This window comes from Mobula birostris, chromosome 12 (genome assembly GCF_030028105.1).
Source record: "Mobula birostris isolate sMobBir1 chromosome 12, sMobBir1.hap1, whole genome shotgun sequence".
NCBI lineage: Eukaryota > Metazoa > Chordata > Chondrichthyes > Myliobatiformes > Myliobatidae > Mobula > Mobula birostris.
Window position 1 is genome coordinate 112087297 of NC_092381.1, and position 12487 is coordinate 112099783.

At 60.3% G+C, this 12487-nt stretch overlaps 1 protein-coding gene across 1 annotated transcript in view; it reads left to right on the forward strand.

The window, feature by feature from the left end:
* Positions 1–12487, forward strand: part of LOC140206194 (zinc finger FYVE domain-containing protein 1) — a 48951-nt gene that overhangs the window by 15837 nt on the left and 20627 nt on the right. The window contains exon 8 of the mRNA XM_072274500.1: positions 1270–1440. Within this exon, the coding sequence (XP_072130601.1) occupies positions 1270–1440 (171 nt within the window). The remainder of the gene's footprint in view (positions 1–1269; positions 1441–12487) is intronic.

Genomic DNA, 12487 nt, shown 5'->3' on the forward strand with positions numbered 1-12487 from the left:
AGTATGCAAATCAGAATTGGGTTTAATATCACTGGCTTATGTCGTGACGTTTGCTGTTATGTGGCAGCAGTGCATTGTAATAACAATATAACCATATATTAATTACAGCACAGAAACAGGCCATTCAGCCCTTCTAGTCTGTGCCGAACTCTTACTTTCACCTAGTCCCACCGACCTGCACTCAGCCCATAACCCTCCATTCCTTTCCTGTCCATATACCCATCCAATTTTACTTTAAACAACAACATCGAACCTACCTCAACCACTTCTGCTGGAAGCTCGTTCCACACAGCTACCACTCTCTGAGTAAAGAAGTTCCCCCTCATGTTACCCCTAAACTTTTGCCCCTTAACTCTCAACTCATGTCCTCTTGTTTGAATCTCCCCCACTCTCAGTGGAAAAAGCCTAGCCACGTCAACTCTATCTATCTCTCTCATAATTTTAAACACCTCTATCAAGTCCCCCCTCAACCTTCTACGCTCCAAAGAATAAAGACACAACTTGTTCAACCTTTCTCTGTAACTTAGGAGATGAAACCCAGGCAACATTCTAGTAAATCTCCTCTGTACTCTCTCAATTTTATTGACATCTTTCCTGTAATTCGGTGACCAGAACTGTACACAATACATAATAAAACAACTAAGTGAGGTAGTGTTCACAGGTTCGGTGTCCATTCAGGAATCAGATGGCAGAGGGGAAGAAGCTGTTCCTGAATCGCTGAGTGTGTGTCTTCAGGCTTCTGTACCTCCTCCCTGATGGTAACAATGAGAAGAGGGCATGTCCTGGGCGATGGGGGGGCCCTTCATGATGGGCATCGCCGCCTTAGAGCATCACTCCTTGAAGATGCCCTGGATGCTGGGGAGGATAGTGTCCCTGAGCTCTGCGAGAGCTGAGGCTGGGGGCAAATATTCCGGGAGGGGGGAATAAAGATAAAGCAGGGACTTTCTGCCCCCCCCCCCAGGTGATCAGCAGTTTCTGAGATACTCAAACCACCCTGTCTGGCACCAACAATCATTCCACAGTTAGAATCACTTGGATCACATTTCTACCCCAACTCTGATATTTGGTCTGAACCTCTTGACCATGTCTGCATGCTTTTATGCATTGAGTTGCTGTCATGTGATTGGCTGATTAGATATTTGCATTAACGAGCAGGTGTGCCTAATAAAGTGGCCGCTGAGCCCTTTGATGATAAATTTTGAATTGCTGTGGGTCTGAGACTGCACGAGCCTCCACACCGATGCAGGAGTCTGTCCTTGTGTCTTGCAGTGTGAGTCGTGGCTGAGGGGGAGCAGTAATGGAGCTCGGCGGGTGCTGGACAGCGTGTGCAATGTGATCCAGTCTGTCGGCGAATATAGCAGCGGCCCCACGCGGGCGCTTACGGCCTGGCTGACTGACCACGTCGCCCCGGACTACTGGATCCCAAATTCCCAGATCACAGTGAGTCCAGTGCGTGCGGCCCCTCCCCAGCTGGGCGGAGAGGTGGGAGGGGGTGTGAGGATAGTCCTGCAGACCCGAGGTGAAGGGTTCAAGTCCCACTCTGGTGCTCCAGTGTCCGAGATGCTTCTCCCTCCCCGTCCAGCCTCCTTCGCTCTCCTGCAGGTACAATGTCCCCGCCCTGCCTCCTTCCCTCTCCTGCAGGTACAATGTCCCCGTGCTGCCTCCTTTCCTCTCCTGCAGGTACAATGTCCCCGTCCAGCCTCCTTCTCTCTCCTGCAGGTACAATGTCCCCGTCCAGCCTCCTTCCCTCTCCTGCAGGTACAATGTCCCCGCCCTGCGTCCTTCCCTCTCCTGCAGGTACAATGTCCCCGTCCAGCCTCCTTCCCTCTCCTGCAGGTACAATGTCCCCGCCCTGCCTCCTTCCCTCTCCTGCAGGTACAATGTCCCCGTGCTGCCTCCTTCCCTCTCCTGCAGGTGCAATGTCCCCGTCCAGCCTCCTTCCCTCTCCTGCAGGTACAATGTCCCCGTGCTGCCTCCTTCCCTCTCCTGCAGGTACAATGTCCCCGTCCAGCCTCCTTCCCTCTCCTGCAGGTACAATGTCCCCGTCCAGCCTCCTTCCCTCTCCTGCAGGTACAATGTCCCCGTCCAGCCTCTTTCCCTCTCCTGCAGGTACAATGTCCCCGTCCAGCCTCCTTCCCTCTCCTGCAGGTACAATGTCCCCGTCCAGCCTCCTTCCCTCTCCTGCAGGTACAATGTCCCCGCCCAGCCTCCTTCCCTCTCCTGCAGGTACAATGTCCCCGCCCTGCCTCCTTCCCTCTCCTGGAGGTACAATGTCCCCGCGCTGCCTCCTTCCCTCTCCTGCAGGTACAATGTCCCCGCGCTGCCTCCTTCCCTCTCCTGCAGGTACAATGTCCCCGTGCTGCCTCCTTCCCTCTCCTGCAGGTACAATGTCCCCGCGCTGCCTCCTTCCCTCTCCTGCAGGTACAATGTCCCCGCGCTGCCTCCTTCCCTCTCCTGCAGATACAATGTCCCCGTCCAGCCTCCTTCCCTCTCCTGCAGGTACAATGTCCCCGTGCTGCCTCCTTCCCTCTCCTGCAGGTACAAGGTCCCCGTGCTGCCTCCTTCCCTCTCCTGCAGGTACAATGTCCCCGTGCTGCCTCCTTCCCTCTCCTGCAGGTACAAGGTCCCCGTGCTGCCTCCTTTCCTCTCCTGCAGGTACAATGTCCCCGTCCAGCCTCCTTCTCTCTCCTGCAGGTACAATGTCCCCGTCCAGCCTCCTTCTCTCTCCTGCAGGTACAATGTCCCCGCCCTGCGTCCTTCCCTCTCCTGCAGGTACAATGTCCCTGCGCTGCCTCCTTCCCTCTCCTGCAGGTACAATGTCCCCGTGCTGCCTCCTTCCCTCTCCTGCAGGTACAATGTCCCCGTCCAGCCTCCTTCCCTCTCCTGCAGGTACAATGTCCCCGTCCAGCCTCCTTCCCTCTCCTGCAGGTACAATGTCCCCGTGCTGCCTCCTTCCCTCTCCTGCAGGTACAAGGTCCCCGTGCTGCCTCCTTCCCTCTCCTGCAGGTACAATGTCCCCGTGCTGCCTCCTTCCCTCTCCTGCAGGTACAAGGTCCCCGTGCTGCCTCCTTTCCTCTCCTGCAGGTACAATGTCCCCGTCCAGCCTCCTTCTCTCTCCTGCAGGTACAATGTCCCCGTCCAGCCTCCTTCCCTCTCCTGCAGGTACAATGTCCCCGCCCTGCCTCCTTCCCTCTCCTGCAGGTACAATGTCCCCGTGCTGCCTCCTTCCCTCTCCTGCAGGTACAATGTCCCCGTGCTGCCTCCTTCCCTCTCCTGCAGGTACAATGTCCCCGTCCAGCCTCCTTCCCTCTCCTGCAGGTACAATGTCCCCGTCCAGCCTCCTTCCCTCTCCTGCAGGTACAATGTCCCCGTCCAGCCTCCTTCCCTCTCCTGCAGGTACAATGTCCCCGTCCAGCCTCCTTCCCTCTCCTGCAGGTACAATGTCCCCGTCCAGCCTCCTTCCCTCTCCTGCAGGTACAATGTCCCCGTCCAGCCTCCTTCCCTCTCCTGCAGGTACAATGTCCCCGTGCTGCCTCCTTCCCTCTCCTGCAGGTACAATGTCCCCGTCCAGCCTCCTTCTCTCTCCTGCAGGTACAATGTCCCCGCCCTGCGTCCTTCCCTCTCCTGCAGGTACAATGTCCCCGTCCAGCCTCCTTCCCTCTCCTGCAGGTACAATGTCCCCGCGCTGCCTCCTTCCCTCTCCTGCAGATACAATGTCCCCGTCCAGCCTCCTTCCCTCTCCTGCAGGTACAATGTCCCCGTCCAGCCTCCTTCCCTCTCCTGCAGGTACAATGTCCCCGTCCAGCCTCCTTCCCTCTCCTGCAGGTACAATGTCCCCGTCCAGCCTCCTTCCCTCTCCTGCAGGTACAATGTCCCCGTGCTGCCTCCTTCCCTCTCCTGCAGGTACAAGGTCCCCGTCCAGCCTCCTTCCCTCTCCTGCAGGTACAATGTCCCCGCGCTGCCTCCTTCCCTCTCCTGCAGGTACAAGGTCCCCGTGCTGCCTCCTTCCCTCTCCTGCAGGTACAATGTCCCCGCCCAGCCTCCTTCCCTCTCCTGCAGGTACAATGTCCCCGCCCTCCCTCCTTCCCTCTCCTGGAGGTACAATGTCCCCGCGCTGCCTCCTTCCCTCTCCTGCAGGTACAATGTCCCCGCGCTGCCTCCTTCCCTCTCCTGGAGGTACAATGTCCCCGCGCTGCCTCCTTCCCTCTCCTGCAGGTACAATGTCCCCGCGCTGCCTCCTTCCCTCTCCTGCAGATACAATGTCCCCGTCCAGCCTCCTTCCCTCTCCTGCAGGTACAATGTCCCCGTGCTGCCTCCTTCCCTCTCCTGCAGGTACAAGGTCCCCGTGCTGCCTCCTTCCCTCTCCTGCAGGTACAATGTCCCCGTGCTGCCTCCTTCCCTCTCCTGCAGGTACAAGGTCCCCGTGCTGCCTCCTTTCCTCTCCTGCAGGTACAATGTCCCCGTCCAGCCTCCTTCTCTCTCCTGCAGGTACAATGTCCCCGTCCAGCCTCCTTCTCTCTCCTGCAGGTACAATGTCCCCGCCCTGCGTCCTTCCCTCTCCTGCAGGTATAATGTCCCTGCGCTGCCTCCTTCCCTCTCCTGCAGGTACAATGTCCCCGTGCTGCCTCCTTCCCTCTCCTGCAGGTACAATGTCCCCGTCCAGCCTCCTTCCCTCTCCTGCAGGTACAATGTCCCCGTCCAGCCTCCTTCCCTCTCCTGCAGGTACAATGTCCCCGTGCTGCCTCCTTCCCTCTCCTGCAGGTACAAGGTCCCCGTGCTGCCTCCTTCCCTCTCCTGCAGGTACAATGTCCCCGTGCTGCCTCCTTCCCTCTCCTGCAGGTACAAGGTCCCCGTGCTGCCTCCTTTCCTCTCCTGCAGGTACAATGTCCCCGTCCAGCCTCCTTCTCTCTCCTGCAGGTACAATGTCCCCGCCCTGCCTCCTTCCCTCTCCTGCAGGTACAATGTCCCCGTGCTGCCTCCTTCCCTCTCCTGCAGGTACAATGTCCCCGTGCTGCCTCCTTCCCTCTCCTGCAGGTACAATGTCCCCGTCCAGCCTCCTTCCCTCTCCTGCAGGTACAATGTCCCCGTCCAGCCTCCTTCCCTCTCCTGCAGGTACAATGTCCCCGTCCAGCCTCCTTCCCTCTCCTGCAGGTACAATGTCCCCGTCCAGCCTCCTTCCCTCTCCTGCAGGTACAATGTCCCCGTCCAGCCTCCTTCCCTCTCCTGCAGGTACAATGTCCCCGTCCAGCCTCCTTCCCTCTCCTGCAGGTACAATGTCCCCGTGCTGCCTCCTTCCCTCTCCTGCAGATACAAGGTCCCCGTGCTGCCTCCTTCCCTCTCCTGCAGGTACAATGTCCCCGTGCTGCCTCCTTTCCTCTCCTGCAGGTACAATGTCCCCGTCCAGCCTCCTTCTCTCTCCTGCAGGTACAATGTCCCCGTCCAGCCTCCTTCTCTCTCCTGCAGGTACAATGTCCCCGCCCTGCGTCCTTCCCTCTCCTGCAGGTACAATGTCCCCGTCCAGCCTCCTTCCCTCTCCTGCAGGTACAATGTCCCCGCGCTGCCTCCTTCCCTCTCCTGCAGATACAATGTCCCCGTCCAGCCTCCTTCCCTCTCCTGCAGGTACAATGTCCCCGTCCAGCCTCCTTCCCTCTCCTGCAGGTACAATGTCCCCGTCCAGCCTCCTTCCCTCTCCTGCAGGTACAATGTCCCCGTCCAGCCTCCTTCCCTCTCCTGCAGGTACAATGTCCCCGTCCAGCCTCCTTCCCTCTCCTGCAGGTACAATGTCCCCGTGCTGCCTCCTTCCCTCTCCTGCAGGTACAAGGTCCCCGTCCAGCCTCCTTCCCTCTCCTGCAGGTACAATGTCCCCGCGCTGCCTCCTTCCCTCTCCTGCAGGTACAAGGTCCCCGTGCTGCCTCCTTCCCTCTCCTGCAGGTACAATGTCCCCGTCCAGCCTCCTTCCCTCTCCTGCAGGTACAATGTCCCCGTCCAGCCTCCTTCCCTCTCCTGCAGGTACAATGTCCCCGTCCAGCCTCCTTCCCTCTCCTGCAGGTACAATGTCCCCGTCCAGCCTCCTTCCCTCTCCTGCAGGTACAATGTCCCCGTCCAGCCTCCTTCCCTCTCCTGCAGGGACAATGTCCCCGCCCTGCCTCCTTCCCTCTCCTGCAGGTACAATGTCCCCGTCCAGCCTCCTTCCCTCTGCTGCAGGTACAATGTCCCCGTGCTGCCTCCTTCCCTCTCCTGCAGGTACAATGTCCCCGTGCTGCCTCCTTCCCTCTCCTGCAGGTACAATGTCCCCGTGCTGCCTCCTTCTCTCTCCTGCAGGTACAATGTCCCCGTCCAGCCTCCTTCCCTCTCCTGCAGGTACAATGTCCCCGCCCTGCCTCCTTCCCTCTCCTGGAGGTACAATGTCCCTGCGCTGCCTCCTTCCCTCTCCTGCAGGTACAATGTCCCCGCGCTGCCTCCTTCCCTCTCCTGCAGATACAATGTCCCCGTCCAGCCTCCTTCCCTCTCCTGCAGGTACAATGTCCCCGCGCTGCCTCCTTCCCTCTCCTGCAGGTACAATGTCCCCGTCCAGCCTCCTTCCCTCTCCTGCAGGTACAATGTCCCCGTCCAGCCTCCTTCCCTCTCCTGCAGGTACAATGTCCCCGTCCAGCCTCCTTCCCTCTCCTGCAGGTAGAATGTCCCCGCCCTGCCTCCTTCCCTCTCCTGCAGGTACAATGTCCCCGTGCTGCCTCCTTCCCTCTCCTGCAGATACAATGTCCCCGTCCAGCCTCCTTCCCTATCCTGCAGGTACAATGTCCCCGTCCAGCCTCCTTCCCTCTCCTGCAGGTACAATGTCCCCGTCCAGCCTCCTTCCCTCTCCTGCAGGTACAATGTCCCCGTGCTGCCTCCTTCCCTCTCCTGCAGGTACAATGTCCCTGCGCTGCCTCCTTCCCTCTCCTGCAGGTACAATGTCCCCGTCCAGCCTCCTTCCCTCTGCTGCAGGTACAATGTCCCGGTGCTGCCTCCTTCCCTCTCCTGCAGATACAATGTCCCCGTGCTGCCTCCTTCCCTCTCCTGCAGGTACAATGTCCCCGTCCAGCCTCCTTCCCTCTCCTGCAGGTACAATGTCCCCGTGCTGCCTCCTTCCCTCTCCTGCAGATACAATGTCCCCGTGCTGCCTCCTTCCCTCTCCTGCAGGTACAAGGTCCCCGCGCTGCCTCCTTCCCTCTCCTGCAGGTACAATGTCCCCGCGCTGCCTCCTTCCCTCTCCTGCAGGTACAATGTCCCCGCCCTGCCTCCTTCCCTCTCCTGCAGGTACAATGTCCCCGTGCTGCCTCCTTCCCTCTCCTGCAGGTACAATGTCCCCGCGCTGCCTCCTTCCCTCTCCTGCAGATACAATGTCCCCGTGCTGCCTCCTTCCCTCTCCTGCAGGTACAATGTCCCCGTGCTGCCTCCTTCCCTCTCCTGCAGGTACAATGTCCCCGTCCAGCCTCCTTCCCTCTCCTGCAGGTACAATGTCCCCGTCCAGCCTCCTTCCCTCTCCTGCAGGTACAATGTCCCCGTCCAGCCTCCTTCCCTCTCCTGCAGGTACAATGTCCCCGTCCAGCCTCCTTCCCTCTCCTGCAGGTACAATGTCCCCGTCCAGCCTCCTTCCCTCTCCTGCAGGTACAATGTCCCCGTCCAGCCTCCTTCCCTCTCCTGCAGGGACAATGTCCCCGCCCTGCCTCCTTCCCTCTCCTGCAGGTACAATGTCCCCGTCCAGCCTCCTTCCCTCTGCTGCAGGTACAATGTCCCCGTGCTGCCTCCTTCCCTCTCCTGCAGGTACAATGTCCCCGTCCAGCCTCCTTCCCTCTCCTGCAGGTACAATGTCCCCGTGCTGCCTCCTTCCCTCTCCTGCAGGTACAATGTCCCCGTGCTGCCTCCTTCTCTCTCCTGCAGGTACAATGTCCCCGTCCAGCCTCCTTCCCTCTCCTGCAGGTACAATGTCCCCGCCCTGCCTCCTTCCCTCTCCTGCAGGTACAATGTCCCCGCGCTGCCTCCTTCCCTCTCCTGCAGGTACAATGTCCCCGTCCAGCCTCCTTCCCTCTCCTGCAGGTACAATGTCCCCGTCCAGCCTCCTTCCCTCTCCTGCAGGTACAATGTCCCCGTCCAGCCTCCTTCCCTCTCCTGCAGGTAGAATTTCCCCGCCCTGCCTCCTTCCCTCTCCTGCAGGTACAATGTCCCCGTGCTGCCTCCTTCCCTCTCCTGCAGATACAATGTCCCCGTCCAGCCTCCTTCCCTATCCTGCAGGTACAATGTCCCCGTCCAGCCTCCTTCCCTCTCCTGCAGGTACAATGTCCCCGTCCAGCCTCCTTCCCTCTCCTGCAGGTACAATGTCCCCGTGCTGCCTCCTTCCCTCTCCTGCAGGTACAATGTCCCTGCGCTGCCTCCTTCCCTCTCCTGCAGGTACAATGTCCCCGTCCAGCCTCCTTCCCTCTGCTGCAGGTACAATGTCCCGGTGCTGCCTCCTTCCCTCTCCTGCAGATACAATGTCCCCATGCTGCCTCCTTCCCTCTCCTGCAGGTACAATGTCCCCGTCCAGCCTCCTTCCCTCTCCTGCAGGTACAATGTCCCCGTCCAGCCTCCTTCCCTCTCCTGCAGGTACAATGTCCCCGTCCAGCCTCCTTCCCTCTCCTGCAGGTACAATGTCCCCGTCCTGCCTCCTTCCCTCTCCTGCAGGTACAATGTCCCCGCGCTGCCTCCTTCCCTCTCCTGCAGGTACAATGTCCCCGTGCTGCCTCCTTCCCTCTCCTGCAGGTACAATGTCCCCGTCCAGCCTCCTTCCCTCTCCTGCAGGTACAATGTCCCCGTCCAGCCTCCTTCCCTCTCCTGCAGGTACAATGTCCCCGCCCTGCCTCCTTCCCTCTCCTGGAGGTACAATGTCCCTGCGCTGCCTCCTTCCCTCTCCTGCAGGTACAATGTCCCCGCGCTGCCTCCTTCCCTCTCCTGCAGATACAATGTCCCCGTCCAGCCTCCTTCCCTCTCCTGCAGGTACAATGTCCCCGCCCTGCCTCCTTCCCTCTCCTGCAGGTACAATGTCCCCGTCCAGCCTCCTTCCCTCTCCTGCAGGTACAATGTCCCCGCCCTGCCTCCTTCCCTCTCCTGCAGGTACAATGTCCCCGTGCTGCCTCCTTCCCTCTCCTGCAGGTACAATGTCCCTGCGCTGCCTCCTTCCCTCTCCTGCAGGTACAATGTCCCCGTCCAGCCTCCTTCCCTCTCCTGCAGGTACAATGTCCCCGTGCTGCCTCCTTCCCTCTCCTGCAGATACAATGTCCCCGTGCTGCCTCCTTCCCTCTCCTGCAGGTACAATGTCCCCGTCCAGCCTCCTTCCCTCTCCTGCAGGTACAATGTCCCCGTCCAGCCTCCTTCCCTCTCCTGCAGGTACAATGTCCCCGTCCAGCCTCCTTCCCTCTGCTGCAGGTACAATGTCCCCGTCCAGCCTCCTTCCCTCTGCTGCAGGTACAATGTCCCCGTGCTGCCTCCTTCCCTCTCCTGCAGGTACAATGTCCCCGCCCTGCCTCCTTCCCTCTCCTGCAGGTACAATGTCCCCGTCCAGCCTCCTTCCCTCTCCTGCAGGTACAATGTCCCCGTCCAGCCTCCTTCCCTCTCCTGCAGGGACAATGTCCCCGCCCTGCCTCCTTCCCTCTCCTGCAGGTACAATGTCCCCGTCCAGCCTCCTTCCCTCTGCTGCAGGTACAATGTCCCCGTCCAGCCTCCTTCCCTCTCCTGCAGGTACAATGTCCCCGCCCTGCCTCCTTCCCTCTCCTGCAGGGACAATGTCCCCGTGCTGCCTCCTTCCCTCTCCTGCAGGTACAATGTCCCCGTGCTGCCTCCTTCCCTCTCCTGCAGGTACAATGTCCCCGTGCTGCCTCCTTCTCTCTCCTGCAGGTACAATGTCCCCGTCCAGCCTCCTTCCCTCTCCTGCAGGTACAATGTCCCCGCCCTGCCTCCTTCCCTCTCCTGGAGGTACAATGTCCCTGCGCTGCCTCCTTCCCTCTCCTGCAGGTACAATGTCCCCGCGCTGCCTCCTTCCCTCTCCTGCAGATACAATGTCCCCGTCCAGCCTCCTTCCCTCTCCTGCAGGTACAATGTCCCCGCGCTGCCTCCTTCCCTCTCCTGCAGGTACAATGTCCCCGTCCAGCCTCCTTCCCTCTCCTGCAGGTACAATGTCCCCGTCCAGCCTCCTTCCCTCTCCTGCAGGTACAATGTCCCCGTCCAGCCTCCTTCCCTCTCCTGCAGGTAGAATGTCCCCGCCCTGCCTCCTTCCCTCTCCTGCAGGTACAATGTCCCCGTGCTGCCTCCTTCCCTCTCCTGCAGATACAATGTCCCCGTCCAGCCTCCTTCCCTATCCTGCAGGTACAATGTCCCCGTCCAGCCTCCTTCCCTCTCCTGCAGGTACAATGTCCCCGTCCAGCCTCCTTCCCTCTCCTGCAGGTACAATGTCCCCGTCCAGCCTCCTTCCCTCTCCTGCAGGTACAATGTCCCCGTCCAGCCTCCTTCCCTCTCCTGCAGGTACAATGTCCCCGTGCTGCCTCCTTCCCTCTCCTGCAGGTACAATGTCCCTGCGCTGCCTCCTTCCCTCTCCTGCAGGTACAATGTCCCCGTCCAGCCTCCTTCCCTCTGCTGCAGGTACAATGTCCCGGTGCTGCCTCCTTCCCTCTCCTGCAGATACAATGTCCCCGTGCTGCCTCCTTCCCTCTCCTGCAGGTACAATGTCCCCGTCCAGCCTCCTTCCCTCTCCTGCAGGTACAATGTCCCCGTGCTGCCTCCTTCCCTCTCCTGCAGATACAATGTCCCCGTGCTGCCTCCTTCCCTCTCCTGCAGGTACAAGGTCCCCGCGCTGCCTCCTTCCCTCTCCTGCAGGTACAATGTCCCCGCGCTGCCTCCTTCCCTCTCCTGCAGGTACAATGTCCCCGTGCTGCCTCCTTCCCTCTCCTGCAGGTACAATGTCCCCGTCCAGCCTCCTTCCCTCTCCTGCAGGTACAATGTCCCCGTCCAGCCTCCTTCCCTCTCCTGCAGGTACAATGTCCCCGTCCAGCCTCCTTCCCTCTCCTGCAGGTACAATGTCCCCGTCCAGCCTCCTTCCCTCTCCTGCAGGTACAATGTCCCCGTCCAGCCTCCTTCCCTCTCCTGCAGGTACAATGTCCCCGTCCAGCCTCCTTCCCTCTCCTGCAGGGACAATGTCCCCGCCCTGCCTCCTTCCCTCTCCTGCAGGTACAATGTCCCCGTCCAGCCTCCTTCCCTCTGCTGCAGGTACAATGTCCCCGTGCTGCCTCCTTCCCTCTCCTGCAGGTACAATGTCCCCGTCCAGCCTCCTTCCCTCTCCTGCAGGTACAATGTCCCCGTGCTGCCTCCTTCCCTCTCCTGCAGGTACAATGTCCCCGTGCTGCCTCCTTCTCTCTCCTGCAGGTACAATGTCCCCGTCCAGCCTCCTTCCCTCTCCTGCAGGTACAATGTCCCCGCCCTGCCTCCTTCCCTCTCCTGCAGGTACAATGTCCCCGCGCTGCCTCCTTCCCTCTCCTGCAGGTACAATGTCCCCGTCCAGCCTCCTTCCCTCTCCTGCAGGTACAATGTCCCCGTCCAGCCTCCTTCCCTCTCCTGCAGGTACAATGTCCCCGTCCAGCCTCCTTCCCTCTCCTGCAGGTAGAATGTCCCCGCCCTGCCTCCTTCCCTCTCCTGCAGGTACAATGTCCCCGTGCTGCCTCCTTCCCTCTCCTGCAGATACAATGTCCCCGTCCAGCCTCCTTCCCTATCCTGCAGGTACAATGTCCCCGTCCAGCCTCCTTCCCTCTCCTGCAGGTACAATGTCCCCGTCCAGCCTCCTTCCCTCTCCTGCAGGTACAATGTCCCCGTGCTGCCTCCTTCCCTCTCCTGCAGGTACAATGTCCCTGCGCTGCCTCCTTCCCTCTCCTGCAGGTACAATGTCCCCGTCCAGCCTCCTTCCCTCTGCTGCAGGTACAATGTCCCGGTGCTGCCTCCTTCCCTCTCCTGCAGATACAATGTCCCCGTGCTGCCTCCTTCCCTCTCCTGCAGGTACAATGTCCCCGTCCAGCCTCCTTCCCTCTCCTGCAGGTACAATGTCCCCGTCCAGCCTCCTTCCCTCTCCTGCAGGTACAATGTCCCCGTCCAGCCTCCTTCCCTCTCCTGCAGGTACAATGTCCCCGTCCTGCCTCCTTCCCTCTCCTGCAGGTACAATGTCCCCGCGCTGCCTCCTTCCCTCTCCTGCAGGTACAATGTCCCCGTGCTGCCTCCTTCCCTCTCCTGCAGGTACAATGTCCCCGTCCAGCCTCCTTCCCTCTCCTGCAGGTACAATGTCCCCGTCCAGCCTCCTTCCCTCTCCTGCAGGTACAATGTCCCCGCCCTGCCTCCTTCCCTCTCCTGGAGGTACAATGTCCCTGCGCTGCCTCCTTCTCTCTCCTGCAGGTACAATGTCCCCGCGCTGCCTCCTTCCCTCTCCTGCAGATAC